Source organism: Sylvia atricapilla, chromosome 8 (genome assembly GCF_009819655.1).
Source record: "Sylvia atricapilla isolate bSylAtr1 chromosome 8, bSylAtr1.pri, whole genome shotgun sequence".
Classification (NCBI taxonomy): domain Eukaryota; kingdom Metazoa; phylum Chordata; class Aves; order Passeriformes; family Sylviidae; genus Sylvia; species Sylvia atricapilla.
This window is the reverse complement of record NC_089147.1, coordinates 1,406,486-1,433,285: the sequence shown is the minus strand read 5'-3', so window position 1 is coordinate 1,433,285 and position 26,800 is coordinate 1,406,486. Positions and strand designations below refer to the sequence as shown.

The window sequence follows — 26,800 nt, the reverse complement described above, 5'->3', positions numbered from 1 at the left end:
TGTAATGCGTGCTTTAGGCCGAATTTTTGGAATTGGGTATTAAAAGCCTCAGTGTGCAGGTGTAATAAACCTGGAAGTACCCAGAAATTGGAGATGGCCATGGAAGGGATGGGTCTGACACTGATGAACAAGAGTCTGGAGATTCCAGAGCTGAGAAAGTTATTTCTTTTAATTATTAGTTATTTTATTAATTATATTTTTAATTATTTAAAGTTTAATTTTAAAATTAATTTTTAATATTTATATTCGAGCATATTATGTTATATTAATTATATTATAATGTATTAGGTTATAGTAATTATAGTATATTAATTATATAATAATGTGTAATTTTGATATAGTGTGATATATTTTATACAATAATATGCTGATACCATATCATAACTAATCATATAAATAAAAATTTAGAATTTAAAAGGAAATATTCTTATTTTGACAGAAACACATGGTATTTCTCTGGAAAAATCCCACACTTCATAGTTTGGAATTTTTTAGGGGAGCTTCATTTAGTCGAGCAATGACACCCGAGTGGTTATCCTGGATTTTTCCCCTTATTTTACACTTTATTTGTGCCCCTGGCGCAGCTCCAGTGCCCTGTTGGTGGCAGCATCCGGGTGTCCCTTCCTGGCTGGGACAGCACACTATGGACACACTGTGGGAAGAGAAAATTAGATTTAAGCTGCAGCAATCAATAAATCTTAAAACAGCCAAGTATTTCTAGAAAAAAAAAAAAAAAAAAAAAAAAAAAGGCTTTGGAGAAGTGTATCTGACCCAGAAAGAAAAACCTTTTGCAGCGTCTAAAATCCTTTTGCAGCGTCTAAAATTCCTGGAAGTATTTTCTTCCTGCCACATCTGGTGCTTCAAAGCCTCGGGGGCTGCTGCAGATCTTCCCTCCCTGCGGTCACCTGGAGGGATCAGGTGGCACCAAGGGGACAGAACCTTGGGATGTCCCTCCCTGCAGGGTGTTCCCATGGAAAAGAGCTGTGGGGCATCCTGGGGAGCCTCACCAGAGCCCTTGGCACTGCTGCCACTTCCAGGCCAGGTTGGACATTGGGGTCGGAGCAAACTGGGACAGGGGAAGGTGTCCCTGCCATGGCAGGGGTGGCTCTGGGTGGGATTGGAGGTCTCTTCCCACCCAAACCATCCTGGGATCTGCCAAAGTGGTCAGTGCCTAACCCATTGACCCAAGGTGGTCAATGCCCAACCCAGCAGGGTGTCCCTCAGGGGATTTGCCAAATCCCAAACCCCCACAGCCACCGTGCTGTGGCCAGTGGGCAGCTGAGCCCCAGCTCCCTGTTGGCTCTTCTGAGGAACACCAACCCAGGCTGCAAATGTTCAGTATTCCAGTATCCAAGGTGTTGGATTTTGCTGATTCTTGTGGGCCCCTTCCAGCTCAGGATATTCTGTGATCCTATGATATTGAAAATGCGGCTGCCAGTGTACCTGGGGAATGAAAACAAGGGGAAGGGGAACATTGGAATAAATTAAATAAGAAATCTACTCAGGGAAAAAAAAGCATAATATGGGTTTTGCAATACCTGAAAGCAGAGAAGCTAAAGACCTGTCATGAATGTGCTTCCAGGTGTGAGTAGCTACACACTGGAGCAGTCCTTGGGAGTGCGCTGTGCTCAGTGGTGAAAAGCAGTGCTATGTCTTCACAAGCTTTGACTCTAATCGTTCAATTTATTTGTGACAATATTATTTGTTCATTGCTAATGAATCAATACTGTAAATAATACCATCCTTTTGCATTTTCTAAACATTGTCAGTAATAAAAGATGGGTTAATTAAATATTACACGACTCACAAATGCAGGCACTGGACAGATGTGAGTTAAAAGACTGAAGCCACATTTTAATCTTCAGGCCACTACCAATGCTTCTGACTCCATTGCCATTTTGGACATGGCTCTGTGTCTTCTAAATTTTCTCATTATTAAAATCCTCACCTTTAGATCCTCACACCAAGTCTTAAAAGGTTCTGCTGTTTACGGGTGCAAACCGTGACCCTTTAAAGCCGGTGCATCCCCCTCCAGTCACTGCCAAAGGGGAAAATAAAAAAAAAAAAAAAAAAGAGGCAGGTAGGTAAATAAATAAATAAATAGATCTGGTAATTTAGTACTAGAAAGTTAATTCAGGGGACCTCTAACCTTTAAACCACCACGTGACTATTGATTTTCAATATCGCGCTGGCCCGTGCCACCCTGAGCGTGTAGAGCAGCAGATTCCGAGCAGTTTTTTCCTTATCAGTCCAGTCCCTGAGTACTTGTGCATTAAGACAACAAATACTGGTGGCTCCCGGCCTGTCACATGGCAGCCCCACGGACGTGCCGGGCCTCTAATGAACTCGGGCTCTTAGCAAGCAGATCATGGCAAGGGGGCTCCAGCAGCACCTTCCTGGATCCCCAGGGCCGTGCCATGGCCGGGATGGAGGTGGCTGGTGGCAGTGAGGGGATGGCCTTGAGGTGCTCTCCAAAACCCCGCTGCCCTCACCCCAAACCATATCCCTGTTTCCTGTTGGATTCCATGTGTCCGTGTGAGCGCTGAACCCGCTCCTCCCCACCCAAGGCACAAATGAAGATGGAAAGAGCGGCGCTGCTGGGAGCGGCTCTGAACCCCTGGATTAGTCAGTAATTCCAGGACACGCTGCTTGAAACACCTTCCTCCCTCTGTAATCACCAATTAGTGCAATCAGTGCCCGGGCTGGCGTGCTGCCGGCCACGCGCGGCGCTCCCGGCCCCGATGAAGATGTGCTTCCACCCTCACACCTCAAAAAAAGGACTTTCTCCTCCCCTCCTCTGCCTCCAGCTTTATTGATTATATTGGAAATGTTACATCCCGGGGAGGAAAATGTCATTGCTTTAAATACCAGCATTAACAGTTGGGAAAAGTTCTTTTTCACCCAGGCGTGCGTGATGAAGAAAAATTAAACCACGTGAAAGATGGTGAAATACATGGAATTTTAAAGGCAAAAAGGAGGAGTTTGTGTGTTGATTCAAGCGAGCAGGAGCTTCCCCCTCCTCTTTAAGTAAGCAAGCACGTCTCATACTGGACTTTTTTACTGGAACGGTGAAATATATAATGAAATCCAACAAGGAAACTGGAAAAACAGCCAAATTGGTGCAGCAAAGTGGTTAATAGGATCATTAGCCTCCTCGCTGTATTTTTTTGGACATTGTGTGCCTGTACCATAGTCCTCGAGAGCAGATTGCAGGAACAGGCTGACAGTTACCCGCTAACTCAGCAGTGCTGGGTGCAAACTGCCATCTTCCTGTGGATTTACAGCTGCCACTTCTGCTACTTCAATTAGTTCTATAGCACACAGATGTTGCTTAAATGTTGCTGCTAATGATACTGCAATAAGCGTAAGATTCATGCCATATTTTGAGGCACGTAAATTTCTCAAGTGGCACAATTAAAGTGGAAATATTAGGTGGGGAGAACTTGGCAGTCTCTCCAACTTGGAAAGCGCACCCGCTATGCAATAATGGGTCAAAAATTCATTCAAGTTTTACTGCTGTTCAGAGTTTTAAAAGACTTTTCACAGTTGAATGCAAAGTAGTAAAAAGCAGAGTATTAGGAAATGAGAATGCTGTTTGTGCTATTCAGACATGACTTTTTAATTTCAAATTGGAATCACGTGCCCGCCGCGGCCGCGAGGGCGGCGCGCTGCCCGGCCGCAGCGCCGTGCTACAGGAGGAATAAATCAAAAGTTTTTCTTTAATACTGATTTAATTGAAGGTTCGGCGTGGTGGTTGTGTTGGTGGGGGGGAGGAGGAGGGGGGAAAAAAAAAAAAAAAAAAGAAAGGAGAAAAAATGGTTTCCTGAATCACACACACAGAGACAGCATCAATCATTTCCGAAGCCAGATGTAGCCTCCAAACTGCAGCCTGACAACACATCTCCTGTTTGTGCAGCCACCAAGCAATTATTCTTTCCATTATATCTCCCAATGACAGATCTCCAAACCCAGGGCTGTAAAAATTAGAGTTCGGGCTTACCACAGTTGTGTCGGGTCTTAAAAAAAAAAAAAAAATATAAGAAAACTTATCATGGCTGCAGTGTTTATGAGCTTGTCAAAGTACATGTACATAATTTTCATCAGAATTTCTTTTACCTCATTTCCAATCCTTCAGGATTAGATTTATCAGCAGCTCTGGGCCGGCGTCCGAGCGGCTTTTCCACCTGCGAGTGGGATCTGGCTGCAGGGAGCCTGTTGGGGTGGCTCTGGTGGGGAAATGTGAAAGCTTTTCTTCCTCCTCATCTTTCCTTCCTCTTCATCTGCATCATTTATGTCATCATTTTTCTTCATCTTCGAAAATTTTTTTGTAATTTTTTTAATTTTAGCAATTTCATCTTTTTTTTCACCCTTTTCCTCATCTTCTTTTTTTCCATAGTTTTCATCGGCACCATTTATTTAATCGGTTTCTTCACCATTATTTACATTTTCTTGATATTTACATCGTATTTTTCTTCATCATTTATCTCATCATTCATTCATTTTTTTCATCGCTTTGCTAATTTTCATCATTTTCTCCATCCTCATAGTTTCCTTTACCATTTCTTTCATCTCCTTTCAAACATTTCTCTTGCTCAAATATTTTTGTGGCATACTGCCTTGGCTCTCCATCAAACTGAGGTGTTAGAAACACTGTGGCCTGTTTGGTACCTTCATCACTGTGAATTTGTCATGAGGAAGAAGCACCACTGGCTGTGTTAAACTGGGCAGCAAACCCAAAGCTGGAAATCCACACATTATCTCCATTTAATGTTTAATTTATATGTACTGGGAAGAGATTATCAGGCTAGCGCTGATTTTCAAAAATTCCAGTATGGGCAGTATTTTAAGGATGAAGTTAAATCTTATGAGACGCCATCAATAGTAAATTAAGGCTGATGAACATCAGCACCTCACATCTAAATTACTGATTTTCTACCCCATTTCCATTTCTCTGCATGGCTCCATCCCACTCCTGGTTTAGATTATATGATAATATTTAATTTCTTCCCAATATCCCTTCTAACCCTGCCCTCTGACAATGGGAAGCCACGGCACTCCAGGCCTTTGTCCAAAATCCCTCTCCAGCTCTCTTCAATTTTTTTTTTTTCTTTCAGTGAACACGACTATGAAAATCTAAATAGTTTTCCATGATTTCCCCTCTAAAAAAGTACCCAACATTGATAAATGAACGTACTTTGAGCTCTACTATGCAGGAGCAACTGAATTTTTTTGCAAACTAAACCTAAGATGGAGAACAAAAACCAAACACAATTTCTAACATTGGTTTTCAGGAGATAAGCTGCAGAGGTCTCTGACTTGTGTTGGTGAACATGGAGTCAGGATGGTGATTTTATGGAATTTACAGAAACAATTGCCTGTCCTTATATACTTTTGTTTCTGTGATTCATCATAGGTTTTTGTCCTCCAGAACATGAGTGGTCACCTGTGATTTGTCCCCACAAAGGAGCAATTATATCCAAAATGGAGCAGAAAAAAAGGCTGGAAATGCCACACCCAAATTATTTCTCCAAGTTGGCGCAACAGTGTCGGAGTTGGTAGCACTCCATGAAGTTGCCCTGGGATTATGTGTTGATTTACTCACCACACGATTCAGGGGGGCAAAAATCAAATTAAATCTCTGTAGTTACCTCAGTAGCCACCAGCATGGGCTGTGTTTGTGCTCCCTGATGGACAGACTGGGCCAGGGTGACACAGGTGCAAAAGCCATGGAGGGACCAGCCAGGGGCATGGCAAAGTGATCCTTGAACTTCCCAGCCTCCAGGATTTGCTGGAAAGACTTTTCTTTGCGTTGGCAAAGACTTCCTAACTCCGTCCCACTCTGACTTTGGCAGTTTGTTTCGCATCTCAAGTAGCCTCTGTAATCTATTATGGTATATAGGCCACTCTGATCCCCCTCCTCGCTCCAGCCTATGTCCTCTTTCTATTTAGGAATTAATTATGATGCTATCTCATATAACTCATTAGTATCAATTAATTCTTCCCCTTTCATGATTTTATATAGCTAAATTAGATTGCCTCTTAGGAACTTAATAATCAGTATTGGACTCATTTAGAGATATCTTTTTTTTTCCCCCACTCTCCACCCAGTTTCACTCGAGCACGGGGTTGTGGTGGTGGGAAATGTCCCATCCCATCCAGGGGTGACAGTGCCACTGTACCCCATCTTCACCACACGCACCAGCTCTGGCCTTACCCATAATTTGGAATTTTAGCTGTCCTTTTCTTTAATTATTATTATTTTATTTGGGGGCAGCAGGCGGTGTTATTCTTGGTTTATCAGGGTGTATAGGAAATATCCAACTTCCATCATTTGGCCAAACCATTCTGAATTTCCTCGCCCTTAAACTCGCCACAGGGACAAGGGGAGAGTGGAGGAAGATGCTCATTTTCCTCGTTCATCCTGGTGGGGTGTTAAGTTTGAAATCTCAGCCTTGCTGGAATTCACATGTCCATATTTAACTGCTTCACTGCTTACTGGCACGTCGGATCCAGTCAGGGAAAAAAAAGCAGGAATATGATTGAATATATCTGGCAGGACCTGATATTCCCACTCATTTTGAATCTGATCCAGCAGCAGCCAAGGCAATTAAATAACAAGTTTTTCTCTGGCGAAATGAGTTGCAAAATGCCCCCAGCTGCATGATGTAGGAAATACACCTTGATTTTACTAATTGCTCTGCCTGTACCTCACTGGGGCGGATCCAAGGCAGCTTCCCAGGATCCACATGATGTGTTCCAAGGAACTGGGCCCGGGCTGGGAGGGTTATCCCCCACTCTGAGCCCAAAATGAGCCCCTGAGGGAGGGCTGAGGGGAGGGGTGGTGAAAGGTGAGAGGATTCATCTTGCTGGAAACATCAAACATCCAACATCACCCGCCATCCCTGGGCACCACCACGCTCCAGGTGCTCCAGTGGCGGGCTGGGAGAGAGCTCAGGCTCAGCCCCTCACTGCACAAAGGCCAGGCTGGGGTTGGTGCTGCTTAGCTTTAGTGAGGCAGCAAAATGCAGCCCCAAAGAGAAGAATTTCAGGAGATCAGCTGGAAAACATCACCCAAAGGTGTGCCCCTGCTGCAGGATGAAGTTGGGCATCAGTGGTTTTCCCCACAGCAGCTTTGGAAGAGCCCCAGCTGGGCTGCTGGGAAGGACTCCACTGATCCCAGATTTTACTGTTCCCATGCTCAGTGCCAGGTCAAACAACACGGCTGGGGACAGGAGGGCTCTGCTGGGAAACCCACAAAGAGGTTTTAATAAACAGCCTAAGGAGTATGATTGCTAAACCCCAGGTCAGGAAGATAAGGGTCAAGGGAAGGAAAAAGAAGGGTGGATTTCTGTAAAAGAAGAAGAAAAGCCAAAAGGCTGAGGCTCAGAGGATAATTTTATTTAGGGATAAATTCAGATAGAAATATTTCCCCTCCTGCCATTGCTCCTCCAGCATCTAGCTGCTCATCACTCTGCCCCAAACACCCACTTCAGGGGGTTGGCAAGGGAAAAAAAAAGAGAAGGAAAAAAGAAAGAGGGGAAAAAAAGAAACCGAAACTTGACTAGAAGGACAAAAACAAATTTTTGGAGGAAACCACAAGTCTCTTTCCCTCAAAATATGTAGAAACTTCAATCTTCTCCTCATTCAAGATGGTTTTCAAATGTGGTTTTCACTGAAAATGAAGGAAAGTGTACTGTCTGATCTATCTTTTATTAATTTTTCCCTGAGAATGTCAGCTCATTCTCCTAAAGGGGAGATTATTCCCATTATCAACAAATTTAACTGTTTTTGTTCAAATCTAAGAGCGTTACTGAATTTGCACTTCCTTTGACTGCTCACGGAGCTCTCCCTATTATTTAATTTATTTACATTCATGTATGCAATTATATTTTGTAATCTGATTATGTGGTTTATATCTTTGTATGGATGAGAATGCAGAATGCTGCATTTCTTTTTATTATATGAGTTGTCAAGTTCTTTTTGGATGGAAATGAGAGTTCAGTACCACTGTGGTGAGAACAGCATTAATTCCATCAGTTAACTAGACCTACCAAAATAGTGCTGGCTGCAAAATCAAGGAGCATATTCTGCACCTGAATGATAAATTTCAGTAATTAATTTCACTGATAAAGTTAATATGCAAAGGAGATATTATTATCTACAGTAAAAAAAAAAAAAATTAATAGGTGGTTTCTGATCATCACATCCTTAAGATATTAAACCCCAGCATATCTTATCCTTTCGAATTTATTTTTTATTCATAGATAGAGGAAAACACATTTTCTGCTCTTCCAGCTCCCCAATCATGTTTTCAGTTCTGAGTGAATTCGTCATTGAGCTGAACCAGACGAATACATTGAAATGAAGAGGCAAAAACCAACCCAACTCTGCCGCTGCTGAAATCGCTGTCACCAGGTTTGTCACTGCAAAAACTCTGACTCCAGGTGCTGAGCTGGCTCCTGCCAGCTCAGTCATCTGAACCACCTCGACACGACCTCAGAAAGCGTCACCTGCCTAAAACTATTTTGCATTTAATCTGAATTATTTATCAAAGTTATTCTTTTCCTTGGGCTCCTGCCCACGGCAGCCTCTGCACTGATCCAAACCGGTGGGTGAAATGCCAAGCTCAGCACCTGGCAGTGTCCCAGGCCAGGCTGGACAGGGCTTGGAGCAGCCTGGGACAGTGGAAAATGTCCCTGCCCACAGCAGGGGGTGATCCTTCAGGTCCCTTCTAATCCAAACCGTTCTGTGACTCTGTGACACCAGGAGAATGCCAAATAAACCCTCCCCATCACATAGTTTGGGAGAGGAATCTCTCTTCTCCATAAAATTCCCATAGTTTCTTTCATAATGCTTGAGGGCTGCACCTGGCCAGCATGAGCAGATCTTTGTAGCTGCCTTCCAGGCTAATTTAAAAACAGAAAACCAAGTTTAAAATCATTTATTGTGGATTTCTGCTATCATCACTGATGTAAATGTAGCTAATGGCCCAACTGTATTTATTAATTTCTGTATTTCTGCAATCATTTATTTCTGTATTTATTATTTTTGAGCCATTCCAGTTACTTGGTCATGGCCTTTTACAGCCATCAAAAGCAGAGCATTTTCTAAAATCCTTATGTGCAATACCCTGAATAGATTATTCCAGGACACAATTTTCTGTTGGAAATGCTGCTCTCAGTCTGTATTTTCCCTGTGCTCTGCCACTGCCCAGGGCTGAGCTGCTGAGGGATCCTGACAAATCCCTGGTTGGGGATATGCACCTCTGGAAAGGGACAGAGGTGGGCAAGGGTGGCTTGGCTTGGACCTCTGTAAAACATTATTTCAGAAGTTAATACTGGTTTAGAGCCTTGAAAGGTCTCTGAGTAGCTTTCCAATTAAAAAAAAAAAAAATGTTTATATTTTGCTAAGTACTGATATCCTCGGGCCCCTGCTGCTCAGGCTTTAACATCTCCAGGGATTTGTCAAGATTTTTTTTAAGATTTGTGAGATCCATGATCCTCACCCATGGGCTTGGCTTCACCCCTTGGTGCCTCAGAGCCTCTGGCTGGCCCCTGCCCTCTGCTTGGCCTCTGTAAATATTTTCAGGCTGTGCTTAAGGGATGAAACAAGTGAGGAAATGGTTGAGGAGCAATCTTGGAAGTCCTTGCAGAGATTCTTGGGACACTACAGCATTTTTTGGATTCATGACCTATTCTAAGATAAGACACATAAACCAAAAAGGTGAAGAAGCAGCACGGACTGAACTGGTCTGCCCAAACAGACTTGTGAAATGGTTATTGGAGGTTATATTATTATGATGATTAGCATTATTACTGTTATTATTACAGTTATTTGTACTCATTGCAGTTTCTTTTATGTCTGTGGACACAAGAGCCTGGACCCAGAGCTGTCCTAAGGAGGGAAAAGGTCACTGGCACAGGGTGGGCTTTGAGGTCCCTTCCAACCCAAACAATCCCGGAGACAGCCCAAAAAGTTGATCCCACAACAGAATTCCACACAAGGCACGAGGAAGGAGATCATTAAATACAATTTTATTGGGTTTCACTGTACAATTTTTTTTTTTCACATCTTCCTCCTTTCCTCTCTCCATCTTCCCCTTGGAATTTCTATCCCGTGTTTCCTCACAGACACAGGGCAATTCCTGACTGGCTGTGTTACCCACACCAATTCCAACCTCAGTTTCTTTTTTCCTTCACTTGATATTTCTATTTTACGTTTTACACAGTAGGCAATCTGCATCTGGTTGAAGCAAAGCAGCTTTCAGCTCGTTTCCTTGCACCCTCACCACCCCTGTTCACTCTGCAGGTACTTGCTGTGTTTTGCTGCAAAGTCATTTCTCAAACACTTCCAGTTATTCAAAGATAAATGCGAACAAGGAGTCACACAACCAAAATCCTCTAAAAGCTTTGTGGGCACCAAAAACGTGCAATTCTGGGACTAATTAACTGCACCCTTTAATTAATTTTGTCCTTTCAGCAATAGCACAAAGCCAACAAAGAGAAAACAAAACCGTTAAGTGCAACTGTTGCTTTATTTAAATGTTTAAGGAATAAAATATTGAAGAAATAATATATTTAAGAAATAAAATAGAGCCACAACTGTATCACCTCTGTCACTGTCATATTCCAGCTGGCCAAAGTGCTTCAGTGAGTCACCAGCTGAAGCAGGGTTCCAGACCAGGAGGCCTCAGCTCCTCCATCAGTTAACTCTGACCTGAGCACTGATGAATTATATTTGATACTTTATCTAACAACGAATTTTAGCATTGCACGTGAGAAAGGGAAGCGGCTTGGGCTATTTGTTATTTGATTTCTACAATTTTAAGTTCTAGGACCGTTCATTTAATTATAACTTTAGTGTTTTATGAAGTATCCGGGTAAAGATAGCTTTGAAGAATACCAGCGGCTTTTTTTAAAACTTTTTATGACTTGTGGGATTTTAGGAAGGTTCCTCCTTTGGATGTTTTAGTTTAGAGGTTGTTTGCATGCCCTGACTCCAGACTGGGTTTTTTCTCTTCCTTTTCCTGTAAAACTTAGGGCACCACATCGAACAACGCCAACCGACCGGGAGGAGGGGGGGAAAAAAGAAAAAAAATCAATTTGTAATCTGATTTGAGGGTTTTGATTTCCTCTGATGAGCTTCAATTTCATTAAAAGCAACCTTATTCGCAGATAAAAGAGCTCCTTGAAGGGTAAAGCAGGGGAATTGTCTCAGGGAGCATAAAGAAGCCGCTCTCCTTTGTGGAGGTTTATTCAGGGCGTTAATTGCGGGGCGCTGGCGACAAGGGCTCACATTCAGAATCCAGTACGGGTCCAAATCGACACCTCAGTTATCAACAGCCCTCCTTATCAGCTCCACGGGCTGAGCACAGCCCCACCGGTGACAGAATAAGCTACAAATCACCGGCGGGGGTCCTTTTCTGCATCCTCTTAATTGTGTGTATTCTCTGGGAATAATAATAAAAAAAAAATTAAAAAAAAAAAATTATCGCCGGGCCTCTCGTCTTGATGAGAAATTGACGTTTTCTGGCGGAGCCTGGCGAGGACTATGCAGGGAGATAAGACTTATAGTTGTTTTAAAGGAGTGCAGCCATTCTTTCAGAGGCCTCTTTATTGCTCTAGTTGACCCACTTGATGAGTATGGATTTCATGAGGTCTTTTTCAGCATTTGAACTATAAAAGGTTCAGAATGACACCACCCCTTATAGACAAAAGATAACCTTGCCCTTTGAATATATTGATTCTTTATTAACTAGGCTGTTTAATGCAATGAAATGAGGCATTAGATTGAAGCCTATTTCAAGTGCTTTGAATAATCTTTAAAAGCTTGAAAGACTTTTAAAAAGCGGCTCTGCAATAATTGGCGTGTACTTTTAGAGACTCTTATTCCTTCGTTTTGATTAAGGAATTTTTATCATCTTCCTGCCTCTAAACTCACTGTGGGCTGACACAACACATTTCCTCGGCAGGGCTCTTCCCCACACGTGTCGTAGGTGGTGGATTGCTCTAGGAATTGTCATATGTGGGTTTTCTCCTTTTGTGTTTTCCTTGCGTCGAAAGTTAGAGGGACCATTTAGATGCTCATTATTCAAAGCTTTGAAATAAAACTAAAAGGAAAAGCGCCAGTAGGCATGGTGCAGACTTTCATCCCTAAAAACCAGTTATTTTTTTAGTGGGATGCATCTGATTATGGCGCCGTTTAAACACGATACACAGACACACGCGCTCAGAGTGGAACAGTTTCCAATGCATAATAATAGTAATAATAATAATAATAATAATAATAATAATAATAATAAGCCAAAGTGGTCTGCAGCTTCAACACCTGTTTTCATCAAATCAGTTTTCATCTGCCACGAAAACCATGGAAATGCTGGAGAAGAAAGGAAACACGGTTAAAAATCCCTGGTTTTTTTCCTGTAGGTTGTGGCTGCAGTGAGTTTTACCTTCTCCCCTCTCCATCCCTTAAACCACGGGCAGCCAGGGAGGGGCTGGGACACACAGCGTGTCCTCTGGCACTGGATCCACGTGCACCACTCCATCCATTTACTTTGGAGCTCCGAGTTTCTCAGTGCCCTCTCGAAGTTGTCAGCAGCCCTCTGATTAATGACCGGATCAAACTCCATAACAAACTCCCTGTTTTACCACCACAGGCGCTGACATTCCTCTGCCAGACCCATATTCCTGTGGAAATATCCTTTTTTTTCGGTGGTGCTGGGGTCAGGCACAAGGATACAGGAGCACGTTTTGGGAACTCAGACCTGCACATCAGGCACGGCCTTGCAACCCTCTCCAGCTCAGAGGTTGCATGAGCCCACCTCATTATAAATATATTTTTGTACCCATTACATGTGCACCACACATCTTATGGCCCAGAGGATGAAATATTTTGTGCTCAGTATTATAATTAGCAAAAGAATTTGCTTCCTTCTCAGCAGTTAAGAGACGAGCACGTCAACCTTCAGTGTCAAACCACCACATGGAAAATTTGGGTTGTGCTTTGTTTAAAATAACTTTTCCTGTTTACAGACTTTTACAATATGATATTAAAATAGTAAAAAAAAAAAAAATCTATTGTTGCCTTTGCTTTAAAGAAAGCCTGTCTGAAGTGCACAGTTTTGGTTAAATAAGAAAAAGAGATATTCTGCTGTTATCTTCACAAAAAAGTGAGCAGTCTTGGATAAATACTTCACCAAGGCTGAGCAACAAGTGATTGGCACTGCAGAGCAGAGAACTCCTTCCTCATCCTCCTCCCAGAGAACTGGAAAGACCCCGTCAAGGATTTGGGCTTTTTTCATAACAAAGGAATAAAAATTCTGGTATTTAGAAATGAAACCCCCAGTGTTGCGTTTTTTCGTTTCGTGTTTAGTCACTTTTTTTAATAATCAAACTAGATAAAATTACTAAAAATGAAATTCACAGACAAGAAATACTTTAATTAAATATTGTGTAAAATGAACATTTTTTTATACAGTTAAATATATGAAAAAATGTACAGATAAAACAATCTTATTGTAGGGTCTTTAACAGTAAAATCTACCATTTAGTGAAGCTTTCCGTCTGGAGACAATGAAGCAATGAGTGCATCGACTAATTAATCTAAAACACAAACAGACTGCATTTATGAAGGAACTTGCAGACTTTCTTAACATGTACACGTGACCTCTTCTTTTATTTATTTTATTTTATTTTTTTTTAGAGCAAAACCTTACTTAGACAAAATATAACGGAGGCAATTCAGTTCCAAAGTGACTTCTCAGGCTTTCCCACCTAGCCAAGCCTTGGCCGTGCTCACAGAGCTGTGCTACACTGAACCCTTCTTCTAAACCCTTTCAGAAAAGCTGGATTAAAATGTGCATTTTTTCTTTTTATTTTTTTTTTCCCAGAAAGAAAAAAAAAAACACCAAAAAAAACCTAATAATAATAATAATAATAAAAAAAATTAAAAATGATCCCTCCTTTTTTTGGTTAAAAGGTGAATTCTGCTGCAGTTTGCAACGTGTTTTGCAGTGCTGCGCTGGCAAAGGATTTAGTGCAAAGTAAAAATAAAAACAACTCCACGTTCCACTGGCTGGATTTGGCACTGAGAGCCGCGGAATACGACGGAGGTCATTCCAGTTTAAAAAGTACGGCCGGCTACGGGTTGGTTACAAAAATTCCCTAAAAAAAAAAAAACAAAAAACAAACCCCAAGAAACCTAAATAAACAACTCCCAGACGTTAAAAATTCGGTGTGATCCCGATTTCCCGTGAAACCTTTCCCGGTTTTGAGCAGTGCAGGGTTTGGGAGAATGCAGAGTGCAGCAGAAAATCGACACATAAAGGAGTGGCAGAATTGTACACCAGGATTGTGCTTTTTTCTTTTTTTTTTTTTTTCCCCTTATTTTTTACACCAGAAATCATCCAAATGAAGTCGTGATTAACAATTGTGGTGTAAGCCTGTGATAAAACAGCACAAAAGTTCTTCAAAGAAGTTCACTTTTAAGGCATCAGAGAAGTTCATGTGGCAAACATTTTAATTAAAACATCAGAAGTGAATTTATTTTTAAACTTTAGGCCTCTGAATTTTTCCAGTAAACACAGTTCAGCTATGTGGCAAAGTCATGGGTGGCAGCTAAAAATGACCTTTTTTACAATCTTTAAAAAAAAAAAAAATCTAAATAAAATTTAAAAATAAAGAAAACAAACAAACAGAAAAAAAAAAAAAAAAGGAAATTAAAAAATGCAACCACAAAATAGATTCATCTTTTCTGTGGCTGTATCACATGCACATATTCTACTAGTATTCATTACAGCCATGTGGCACAATTTTGATTTGACTATACAACAAACAACTTTTTCTTTCAAAATTATTTGTTCTGATAACTTAAAAATAATATAAAAATAAACAATGAATTTGAATTTTTGAAAAAAAAATAAAAAAAGAAAGGATGGAAAGGCTAAACAATAGCAACCTTATAAAGTACAAATGAAATGCACAGACACTGATTTATTTAAAAGAAAAACATGAAGGCAACAGTTCTTGGCTTAATGCTGTTTGCAGCATCATGATATCAGGCCAGGATAAAAACCAATACATACAAGAACATAAAAAAAAAAAAAATTAAAAAAATTAAAAAAAAAAAAAAAGAAAAAAAAAGAAAAGCAATATACAAAATTTCAAAGATAAATACAATATTTATAGTTGATATGTTACAAAATAAATTCCCTTAGTGACTGCAAGTGTTTATGTGAAAGAAAGGGTTGCAATGGATAAGACTATTTTATTCCTTATAGCCGTCATAAGGAATAAAATCTGCTTTTTTTTTCTTTTGTCTAAATATTTAAGTGGATCTGAAAAAAATTCAAGACAAGTGTATAAATATTTAGCTACAACTTTGGCAAAATCACAAAAGTCTACAATTTTATAACCACATACAAAACACATTAGGGAAGAAGGATCTAGAAGTCAAAAGGACAATTTTCTGGTACAAGAAACATAGACTTCACAGTAGCCTAAAATGCAATAGTATACAGTGCTAGCAAAAGTTGAAAAAATGTTGCAGATCACACTTGCTTAACAGGAAGCTCTAGCAGTGGAAGTATATTTTTTTCATTTTTTTTTTTTAAACCAACAGACAGTAGCAATTTCTTTTTTTTTTTTTTTTTCTCTGTCAGTGTGCTTGTTGAAGGCAAGAGAATTCAATATCAAAGTTACAATTTCTAACTACAATAAGTTACAAAGTTCCATTTCATTAAGATGAAGTTAAGCAACGATAAACCCCTCCCCACGCCCGTCCCCCCCCCACGCCCCGGTTTTTTGTGTGGTTTTTTTTTTTTCTAATCATATATTCATCCTTTTTTTTTTTATTCTTTTTCTTTTTTTTTTTTTTTCCAGTTTGATGGCTCATAACCTCCTTGGCCCCCTTTTTTTTTCTTTTTTTGTTTTCCACCACAAAAAAATATTTCACATTATAGAGATACACAACCATTGTGAATCTAGTTATGAGTACAGAAAAATGTTCGGAGGCATTTTTCATCAGTGTTTCATGATAATCAAAATGGTGCATCCACAAAGTTTCTCCCAACACATAGCAAGTACTAGACATAGCCAAGACGTAATCAGAAACTTTATACAAAATAGGCGTCGCTTTTTCCTTATTCTCCAGGACTGAGAAATGTGAAAATATGAGAAAAATTCAGTCAATAAAATGGAATTGTTCATGAAGAAGTAGGTTGTTTGCATGTAGATTCTTAATAGTTTAAATAAAATCTTTAAACAAAGTCTTTTTTTTTTCCTTTTTTTTTTTTTTGTGGGGTGGTATTTTTTTTTTTTTTGTGGGGTTGTTTTTGTTTTTGTTTTTTTTCCTGTAGCATTTCGATTTTGTTGCTGATTCTGCGTGAAGATACTGCTCCCATCAGCATGTCTGAATATACTAAACTTGTCCCCTAAGCCCATCCTCTGCAGCTTGGCGCTACGGTAGGTAAACAAAAGTGACTTTACATTGGCGGGACTACAAGCCCAGACATGGCTAAAAGGGAAAAAAAAGAGAAGAAAAGGAGCTGTTATTGGCACGCTGGGCTCAGAGCCACCACGGGAGGATGAAGAGCCCGCCTCCTCCACGGTATCCCCACAGCAAGGACCACGGACACTTCTCCCAGACAAGCACACCCCAAACAGCCTCTCCACGAGAGGGGAGCTCTGTGGGAAGAGCAGCCCCAGTTCCCCAGGCTCAGCTTCTCTCCAGGCTCCTGAAAACTCCTCTGGCTGCATCCCCATCCCCTGGGGACATCCCCATCCCCTGGGGACATCCCCATCCCCTGGGGACATCCCCATCTCTTGGGGACATCCCCATCCCTTGGGGACATCCCCATCCCCTGGGGACATCCCCATCCATCAGCAACATCCCCATCCATTGAGAACATCCGCATCCCTTGGAGACATCCCCATCCCTTGGGGACATCCCCATCCCTTGGGGACATCCCCATCCCTTGGAGACATCCCCATCCCTTGGAGACATCTCCATCCTTTGGGGACATCCCCATCAATCACCACTCCGTTCCCTTGGCAGAAAACCTCCTTTTCCACTGTTCTACTTCATGATAAAGGATTGTCCAAGACCAAAACCTAGAACTCTAAACCTTCTCCCAACCCTAGAGCTCAAACACCATTAAAAGACACGATATTAATACCCCTGACCAGCCATATCCTGTGGTTTTTTAACAGATAAAAGACTGAGATGCCAACAACCACTGCTTTTTTCCTAGTTAACTCTTTGGTAGCAGCACAATTTAGACAGTCTTTAATTTTAGTGTTGTTTAATTTTTGCCATAATGATATTTCTCATTAATTTATGTACAACAGATATTAATAAATTTGTTCGTGTAGCGATGTGAACTTCAATTTCTCAGTTCATTAATTTCAACAATATTAATTCATTTCAGATCCGCTGTTGCAGCTTTACACTTTGGAAGAGAAGGGTCTGTACACATTTCATAGGTAACACAACCACCAGCATTGCTCCCAGAGCCTGGAGCAGCCCCCAGTCCTGCCAGAGCCCTTTGTGCATTTGGGTGGAGTTAAGCCTCTCCAAAACACAGCTCAGGTGATGTTCACAAAACAGGATAAAGTCTTCCAACTCTGCCATTTTTCTCCCCAATTAAACGTGTCTAAAATGTCAAAATCGCAACTGAAGTGGTAATTTTGCAACGTTCATAATAATGAATGTTTTAAACCTAACCAGCAACTGAAGTTACAAAATATAACTGGAGAACAGTAGGTATGTTGGCAGAGAGGCTTTCTACCCAAAATATTGATTTTCCTTGTCATGTTTTCAGAGAATCACAAAATCATTTGGGTTGGAAAAGGTCTCCAAGATCACCAAATCCAGACTGTGCCTGATCCCCACCTTGTCCCCAGCCCAGAGCCCTGAGTGCCACATCCAGGAATTCCTGGGATAGCCCCAGGGATATGCACTCCAAACCTCCCTGGGCAGCCCCTGCCAAGGCCTGATCAGCCTCAAAACACCCTTAAAAACAATCCTTCACTAAATCTCCTCTGTTCCACCCTTCAGCAGGTGACCTGGCCCTGTGTCTGGACCTGCCAAACCCCTGCTCTCAGTGTGGCTTCTCCTGTGGGATTCAGGCAGCAGCAGACCTGTCACCCTGCCAGTCTGGCCATGTGGGGTACACCTGGACATCACTTGAAGGAACAGTTGTCATGGAATCACAGAGCCATTAGGACTGGAGAAGACCTTTAAGGTCAAGCCCAACATCAACCAGCACTGTCGTGGTTCACCACTAAACCACGTCCTCAATTCAGACATCATCTGCTCCACCCCTGGAAGTGTCCAAGGCCATGGGAAGGGCTTGGAGCAGCCTGGGGTAGTGGAAGATCTCCCTGCCCATGCCAGAAGGTGGGACAGGATGGGCTTTAAGGTCCCTTCCAACCCAAACCAAGCTATGATTCTGCTGTGTGAAAATTTAGATTGTCTGCTGCCATATTTTTCTGGGGGAAAGAAAAAAAAAATCTCAATTCTGTAATTTAACCATTTTTGTTGAACTCTCTTTGTGGCACAGTCTGAGGGGGGATGCAAGGTTGGTGCTCCAGAGGAGTATTTCACAATTTATTTTAGTAGCAATCTTTGACAATTGTGAATTTCTGCACTGTGCTTCCTGCTGTGCAAATTGATACCAAACGCCTTCTTAAAGAAAAATGAGCTGGTGGGTTTTTTAATAATAATTTTAATACTTTCATCTGGAAGAAGACCAGAAAATTAAGCAGGATGCAATTTTAAAAGAATATAGAGAGCCTTTTGCCGTGCATTATAGTCCTATAACCAGAGAGCAATATCTTTCACAATCTATAGAAAGTAAATTACGATTGAAAACCAAATTTTGAACACATATTATGCTTCCAACTTTGCAGTGAGCCAGCAGTCTCTCACTAAAACATTTCTTTTCTACCTTTAATGTTCATTGTTTTAAACAGGAAAAGACTCTCTGCCCTAAGGAACACACACGGTAGGATCCTGCTCTTAAAAAATTCGTGTGAGTACTTGACTTTCTGGTCATAGACTGTGGAGGTCACGCAGAGTCAACAAGATTGTGGCTTTTTGGACATGGCCCAAAAGCCCATTTTTTGTAGGCTTACTCACAGGAGTGAGTCAGGCCCTGGGGACAGCAGGGACAGAGGTGTCTCCTCCAAGAGCTGCAGCTCCTTGGGCTGTGCAGCTGGCATGGGTGCAGCAAAGGGGAGGAGTAAAACTCAGCCCTGGCTGGCACTGCCCCCAGCCTGACCAGCCTGAGATCTCCCCAGATTGTCTTCTTCACTCTTGACCTCTGTTTTCATAGCTGAATAGCAAAATCCCAGAATGGCTGGGGTTGGGAGGGACCTTAATGACCTTAATGACCTTAATGACCATCTTGTTCCAACTCCCTGCCATGAGCAGGGACACTCCTTCCACTAGAAGGTGTCTTAGACCTTTTTACTAAAAAAAGTGCCACCTACAGATTTTTCCATGCTCACTCTTGGGCAGCAGGTCCTACAGCACAGGAAGGGTTTTGGGGTTGTGCTGACAGGCAGAAAGATCTTGCCTCTGGTGTGGTGGGCTCAGGTGGTCCTGCTGATCAGGGCTGCATCAAGCCAGAAGTTAGACCAGCTCAACTTCTGTTTAATTCTTTGATTGGAGACAAAACAATCCCCCTGGGGTCCAGCTGGAACTGCTTAGTTTTGCTGTTCTCTCCAACTTAGATGTACCACAAGCAGCACTTTTCCCACACAGAGATACCCTACAGTGGTTTGCCCACCAGGGACGGGTCAATTAACCCCCAAATCCCTGCAAAAGGACCACCCCTGTCTGAACTCTTATCCATTCTTATCCAAGCCACTCCTTTTCCATGATCTGCAGGATTTGTCTCTTAAGCAACACCAGCGACCACGAGCTTTTGCTGCCCTCTTGGCTTGGCTGGATGTGACCATTCCTAACTGTGACATCTCCTCAGTTGTCACTCAGCTCCTTCACATCCTGCCCTAAAATGAGACTCTCTACTTGAAGATCACCAAAAAAACTTCAGCTGCAGTTGGACTGCAGCTCTCGAGTTCCATATTTTAACTTAATGTAGAAAATGTGCTGATCAGAAAACTCTCTGGAGGTGATTGTACAGAGTCCAGAAAGCAACTAATTAAACTTTAAAAGAGTTCTCTGTCAACAAATGGCTGAGAAAATAGGAAGGGAGAAGCAGAAACTCCCTAATGAACTCTATGCATCAAATGCAGTGTAGATAAGTACCAACACAGGAGTGTTGGTGGCTTTTCTTGACAATGTCTCATGAAGGAAGGAGCTGACAAACTCATCCTGGCTGCAGCTCAGGCCAAGGCAGAGATCTGTGAGGATGAAGGGTGAATTCAGAGTCAGTCTGAGGGGTTTGACTCAGAGCTCTGGGTGGAAAAAGGGATGGTGCCTCTGCTGGGATGGTGAAGGAGCTCACAGAGGACTGCTGAGGGAGGTGAGGGGCTGCTGAGGACTGCCCCATCCCTGGAAGTGTCCAAGGTGAGGCTGGACTGGCCTTGGAACACCCTCTGGAAGCTGTCCCTGCCCAAAGTTGGGACTAGATGGCCTTTAAGGTCCCTTCCAACCCAAATCATTCCAGGATTCTGTGATTCCATGTCAGTTCCCTAACTCCCACTATACTGAGCATCACCCTGTGGCACTGTCTGCTTTGCATAAAATATGCAATTTTTTTTTTTGCCACAGCACTGGAAGTCACTGTTCTAATTACCAGGTCACTCTGCCTCTTTCTCTGGGTCATTCTGCTCAACACAAAATGATTCAGGTTCAGCTGACAGAGGAAAAATTTACTAATTTTATTTGTTTAATTATTTATCTATGTATTAGCCATTTATTTTCAGCACTCAATTTCCAGTTCAGCTGCTGATTCAAAACCCAAAAGGATGACACCAAGTCTGCTGCTGGGATTGCAGCATCCAAAAATCAGGGGTTGAAGGAATTGCTCGGTATTCACTGGGATCTCTGGGCATGAAAAAACTCAGTGCAAAGGGAGGTTGGGCTCAGCTTAGGAGCTGAATTCATGACCTGTTTAACAAATCAGTATTGGCTGATTGCAAGACATCTTCTGAGCTTTACACAAAAAGCATTTTGTACCTGAGGATGGAGATGTGCAATTACTGGGGGCTTGGGGAGGAGCAAAGGGACATTCAGTGCAGGCAGTCAGCCCTCCCAGTTCTCCTTAAAACCCCACTTGGACATAATCTAGGGATTTTAAGTGCCTAAAACCTTGAGTCCATGACATGAAGACCCTTATTCATATACTGAAATGGCAAAAATTTGGATAATTTTAATTTAGTCTTTAAATAATTGTGTTTTTCAGAGCAAATCAAAATCAATTAGTTGATCTTCCTGCCTCATATCTAAGCAATATGTTACCACATTTATACTATTTTTATTTTATTTTTTGCCTATTATTTTATGTTCATTATTTTTATTTATATTATTTTTAATATCTTTTTTTCCCTCTTTTTTTTTATTAATTTTATTTCAGTATTTATTTTTCATGCCAGTGTATTCTTACAAAAAGACAAAAGTAGGACACAGGATTATGTTATGAATGGATTATATTCTCTAAGAATATGGATATAGTTTTCTATTTACAGTAGTAACACAGTGAAGCTTCCACTAAAGAAATATGAAAAGAAAAAGTTAATTTAATTATCCTTTCCTTTAGTGTTCATGCTAGAATGAGTTTGTGTATCTGGATTCTTAGCCCTTTGTTGACCCGAGTGCATAACATGGTCTCAGACGGGGTTTTTTGGGCCAAGAAGTTAAGAGCAAGCTACAGAAAGATTCATTCTGAGATCCTGGAGTGGGTTTGAGGTGGACAGACAGCTCTGTGGGGTTGGGATGATCCCTCTCCAAAGGGCCTTCAGCACCCCACAAAATGCAGGTGTCCAGGATTGGTTTGGCAAATTAAAATCCTCCTCATGTGTTTGCCTGTGAGTGCCGGATGGATTATGGGTGTCATGGTGATACAAAGAATAAATAATCCTTCTGCTGCTGCTGCTGCTGCTTAACTGAGGAAGTCAAGAGGAGTGACGACCTCTGGGATGAGAGTGTCCTCAACCCTTCCTGGTCTCAATGGGATCTGAAGTGCCTCAATTTACTGCACTGTGCACTGAGACTCCACCAGAGGCAAACAAACCTTCCCAATGATTCTAATGCACCCACAGTCTCACCTTCTGCCTGTCAAAACACCCCCTAAAAGTGGAAAAATAGGCCCTGAGCCTTCTTTTGTGGGGTGACTTCCTTGTTTGTGTTTTTGTTTTCACATTGTGTCGTAATTCCTCCTGCCCCTGCAGGTGAGCACAGACATTCTGCCACTGATTTATCAGTTGTTCCTTGCATTACCCACATGGAATCACATGGATTAAAAAAACTCCAAAAAAAGCAAAATATTTAAATTGCCTGCCCTAATTAAAATATTTAGTTCATTTAGGGATGTAACCACTCTAACACCACACTAAGAGCTGGGACCACCAGAGCATGCAAACCACAGGGCTACCTAGTCCAGGGAAGCTTAGTCCACTCAGTTAAGGCTTAACCTGACTTGTATTAACTTGACGTATTTAAAATCACTACTGCACTCTATACAAAGAGAGGAAATCACACTGTGTCCTGCCAGAACACTGCTGGGTTTAAAACATCCACTGAAATGTGTTCAGAAAACACATAAACACCAGGAGTACACAAACCCTCCAAGAGGCATTCAGGGATACAGTCTTCCCCTAAAATTTAAGGCACAAACTCCTAAGGGAAAATGCCAGGAAAACAACTGGTGTTTGCTCTAATGCAAGCATCAAAAATGAACTAAAAACCTGAAAATCTCAGCAGACCATTCATGCTACCTTATTTCTCCCCCTGCTTTTTGCATCACTACAAGAGCACTGAAAAAAAAACCCATCCAGGCACCTTTCTCCCCGAGAAAAAAAAAAAAACAAAACACACCAAAAAAAAAAAAAAAAAAAGGCCGCAGAGAGAGAAAATTGAGAGAGATTTGGCTCACCTTGAAGTCCATTTCCATTTGCACTGGTGCAAGATGGTGGAGGAGAGGCTTGGGGCCTGACAACAGGAGCGAAGGCGCTCTTTTGTTTCACTGCAGAGATGACATTGGCAGGTGAGAATGAGAAAATGCCGTGTGTACTGCTACAGTTTGAAGGGAGGGTGACCGAAGAGGCTGCCATGGTAGGGCTTGACGGCACTACTGCAATAAAGCAAAAATAATCAGGACTCAGATTGAGGTTTTCACGGCAAACACGGGGAAAAGAGAGTGATAGGGCCTTGCCTCTTAAAATATATATAGGTATATATATATAGATATATATAAAAAAAATATATATAAAAAAATAAAAATGAAATGCCTTGGCTTGGCCACTCTCTGGATAACAGGCAAACTCTTTTGTGTTGGACTTTTGTTACGAATTGCGCAGTCCAATTTTTACTTTGTTTCGGTTTTTTTTGTTTGTTTGTTTCATTTTGTTTCATTCTTTTTTTTTTTTTTTTTCTTTTTCTTTTTCTTTTTTCTCTATCTGAGATTGTATTCTGGCACAAACGGATCAATTTATTATTTTCATTTTTTACGTCCAGCCTCCAGAGTCACCCCTCCTTTTATCCAGTAGCTGACAATAGAGGAAATCAAAACAATGCAAGGAGTTGATTTTGTAGTAAATATGAATCTATATGATGATGTGTTACCAAAAATAGACACTTACTGCCGTAAGGAGAGTTAGCTGAGGAGCCATTAAGAAATCCAGGGGAACCTGGTACACCTAGATTGGGCATGCCGGCATTGCCATATCCATTCATGCTATTGCTGACTGTGTTGTAATTGGACTGCTGAGGAGTACTGCTGGGAACATATCCTCGCGGGGAAACACTGCTTGTGTTGCGACTGTAACCTACTGTGTTAGAAACCCCCCCACCCCAAAAAAATAATGTTATTTTTATAAGATAGACTTAGGGCTGGGGGGTTTCCTCATGCAGCATATATTACACAGTTTTAATTGATTGCACAGCTTTGCTCTGGGTTGTCTCTCACTGCCCTATCAACTCTTGCAGCTTGAGATAACCTTATCACGCCAACCCTACTTAAATCATCCGCGAGCACTCTATGTTGTCTCTCCTCTTAGCACAGACAGCCAACAAAAGCTCTCTTCGATCCAGCTGTGTCAGGTGCCTTCACGTTTGTCTTTAGGAGCAATTATCAACAGGCTCGAGTCCCGCTTTGTACCAACACTCTGCGTGAACTTTCAGCCTCTCCACACCTTCAAATGCCAGAGCTGACAAGAAAAACTTTTTTGTTGCGGTGATTTACTTTAAAAGGCTGTTTTGGGGTCTTCATTTTGTGATTGATATTTTTTTTTATGCTAACAACAAGCTTTCGTAAGGTGTAGCCATCAGTGAAAACTAATTCAAGAGCAAGTACAGAATTTTATAAGGCTTATTAGCTTGGAAATGCATTAAAAGACAATCTTTTTAGAAGAGGAAACATAGCGGAATCAGGATTTTAAACAACAATTTGTTCCTATCTGAGCAATCAATTTAATAATTACGTTGCAAGCAAAAAAAAATATGCGTTTGAACATATCTAATAATCCTGTTTCCCTCCTTTCATTAGTATCAAAATTAATTTCAAATGCAATATGCTACATGCATTTTCAATTACAACAGGTAAATTAAATCAACTATTACTTTTATTAGTAACATATATGTCACACATGCCTACAAACAAAGTATTTTAAAATCACAGACATCAAATTAGATTTATCTGTGTAAATATTCCAAAACCAGGTGGAGGTACCGAGACATAATTATTTTATAAACCAACCATACACGCTGCATATTTACTGCGAATAACAAAGAGCTTTCTACACTTTGCCAATTTTATTTTTTTTTAATTTTTTTTTTCCTTCCCCCACCGGAGATGCTTTACGATAACAGTAAATGACAGAACAGGGAGAATTAAATATTACGAGAAAGTTAAAGACGGCATTTCATTCCGCGCTCAGGCACACGGCTAGGGGGACAGAGAGAGGGGAGGACACAGTGGTGACATTAGCTGGCATGGACAGGCCAAAAGCAGCCAACAAGGCGAAGGATTAACCCTTGAAATCCCACCTACCTTGGTCGTTGGCTTGCGATGTTTCGGAGACATTGACGGCGAGCTGGCTGCTGAAGGAGTTCACGCCCATCATACCGGTGTGGGCGGGAGTGTTGGCTAGAGTGGGGATCTGGTTGTGGTTGCGGGGCACGCTGTACAACGCCTCAGCAATGTCAGCTGCTCGTTTCAGGATTATTTCCTAGAGGGACACGAAATAAGCGCTGACAACTCCGATTTGGGCAAATGTTCCAAGTCTCAATAGCGCTAAAATTTACCGAAGAGGTTCATGTGGAATTATAGTGAGGGTGGGGCGTTTGCTGCCTGTTTCAACAACACCTCCTGTTTTTCCTTCCCATGGCCAATTGACCCTCAACACAGCAAGCATAAAGAAAGAAGGAAATTAACATAAAACTCCGGTTTAGCACTGGAAGTCAGGTGAAAATTGTCACACGGGTTTTATGCGTCCAAGGCAGGAGTTGTATTTTCAGCAGTTTGCAAAATACAGCACGGCTGATCCACTCGGCTGAGCAGATTTCTTTAGGACTTCCCATTAGTCACTGTATATTTTGGCCCGAGTTCAAGGTTATTCTCTTGCCTTAATGCTTGCTTATGCTTTTGGCACCTCGCACTTAATTGTCATTTCTGATGGGCAAACGAGCGGCGAGAGGAGGACGGGAAGATGAAGCGTTTCCCTCGGAGCATTGCATCACATCACACTGCCCTCAAGGTGGCTGGCAGAGCCCGGCTGTGTACAAAGGCAACGTGCTGATGCTCTGCCAGCCCCTGCACAGAGCAGGTATTGATCTACACGTGTCTGCGCGGGAACAAAGAGCGCGCCGCTGACCTACCTGGTTGTTATGGGGCATCCCATATAGGGCTTCAACAAGGTCTGCTGCTCTCTTAAGTAATACTTCCTAAAGGAAAACAAACAAACCTGCGTTATGTTTCACCAAGACAGGGAAAGTGCAGCGATGCTGGCAATTGTGGCGTCTCTAATTGCAAGGAACTGATAAAGTGGGTAAAACACATCACACGCCACCCATGTGCTCCCGCTGTATTTAGGGGATGTATTACAAAGGTAGGAAGGTATTTTGTCTGGGAGTAAAACAGGGCTTGTGGTTCTTGAAATCAAAGTTAGAGACGAGCCTAAAAATAATATTGTATTTTACATCCAGCTGTTCAATTATGATTGACTCGGAAAGGTGTTTGCTGCTGTAGCATGTAGCTCTCGTGCTGAATTAGTGAAATCAGTGCTTGAGGTTTAATGATGTAGTCTTATGGGTATTAAACAAACAAACACATGGTAGAGATATGAAAGGCACAGGCATCACATTTGGCTGTTAATTCCTAGCACTTTAGTGGTGAAGAACAATAAGTAATTTTCCATATCTTAATTAAACTGGCAGAGTCCTTAAAGACAACATCTCACCCCTAATTCATGCCCCAAATTTGCAAGTGAGTTCAATGCTTATTCCTCTTTATTTTGAACAATAAAGTGAATTAACTTGGGTTAATCTAGTTCTTTCATAATGACATTAAGAAATTTTTCAATTAACCTCTTTGACTGCATGTTGTAAAGGACTTCATAAATGACTTCACATTCAGAGAGTGTTGAGTACTTGTGCCTGGGGGCATGGATGCACTGAA

General features: G+C 41.7%; 1 protein-coding gene across 10 annotated transcripts in view; it reads right to left on the bottom strand.

Annotated features, from left to right (window-relative positions):
* Positions 1–14,381: 14,381 nt before the first annotated feature.
* Positions 14,382–26,800, bottom strand: part of EBF3 (EBF transcription factor 3) — a 123,997-nt gene continuing 111,578 nt past the window's right edge. For 2 of the 10 annotated variants that reach the window (XM_066323398.1, XM_066323399.1), the window contains exons 12-16: positions 26,002–26,067; positions 25,175–25,352; positions 23,766–23,954; positions 23,060–23,149; positions 16,063–16,512 (exon numbers count right to left, since the gene is read on the bottom strand). In XM_066323398.1, coding sequence (XP_066179495.1) covers positions 16,481–16,512; positions 23,060–23,149; positions 23,766–23,954; positions 25,175–25,352; positions 26,002–26,067 — 555 coding nt within the window. In that variant the 3' untranslated portion in view covers positions 16,063–16,480. Of the gene's footprint in view, positions 16,513–23,059; positions 23,258–23,765; positions 23,955–25,174; positions 25,353–26,001; positions 26,068–26,800 lie in introns of all 10 variants that reach the window. The other 8 variants (XM_066323395.1, XM_066323397.1, XM_066323394.1 and 5 more) reach the window with 5 other exon arrangements.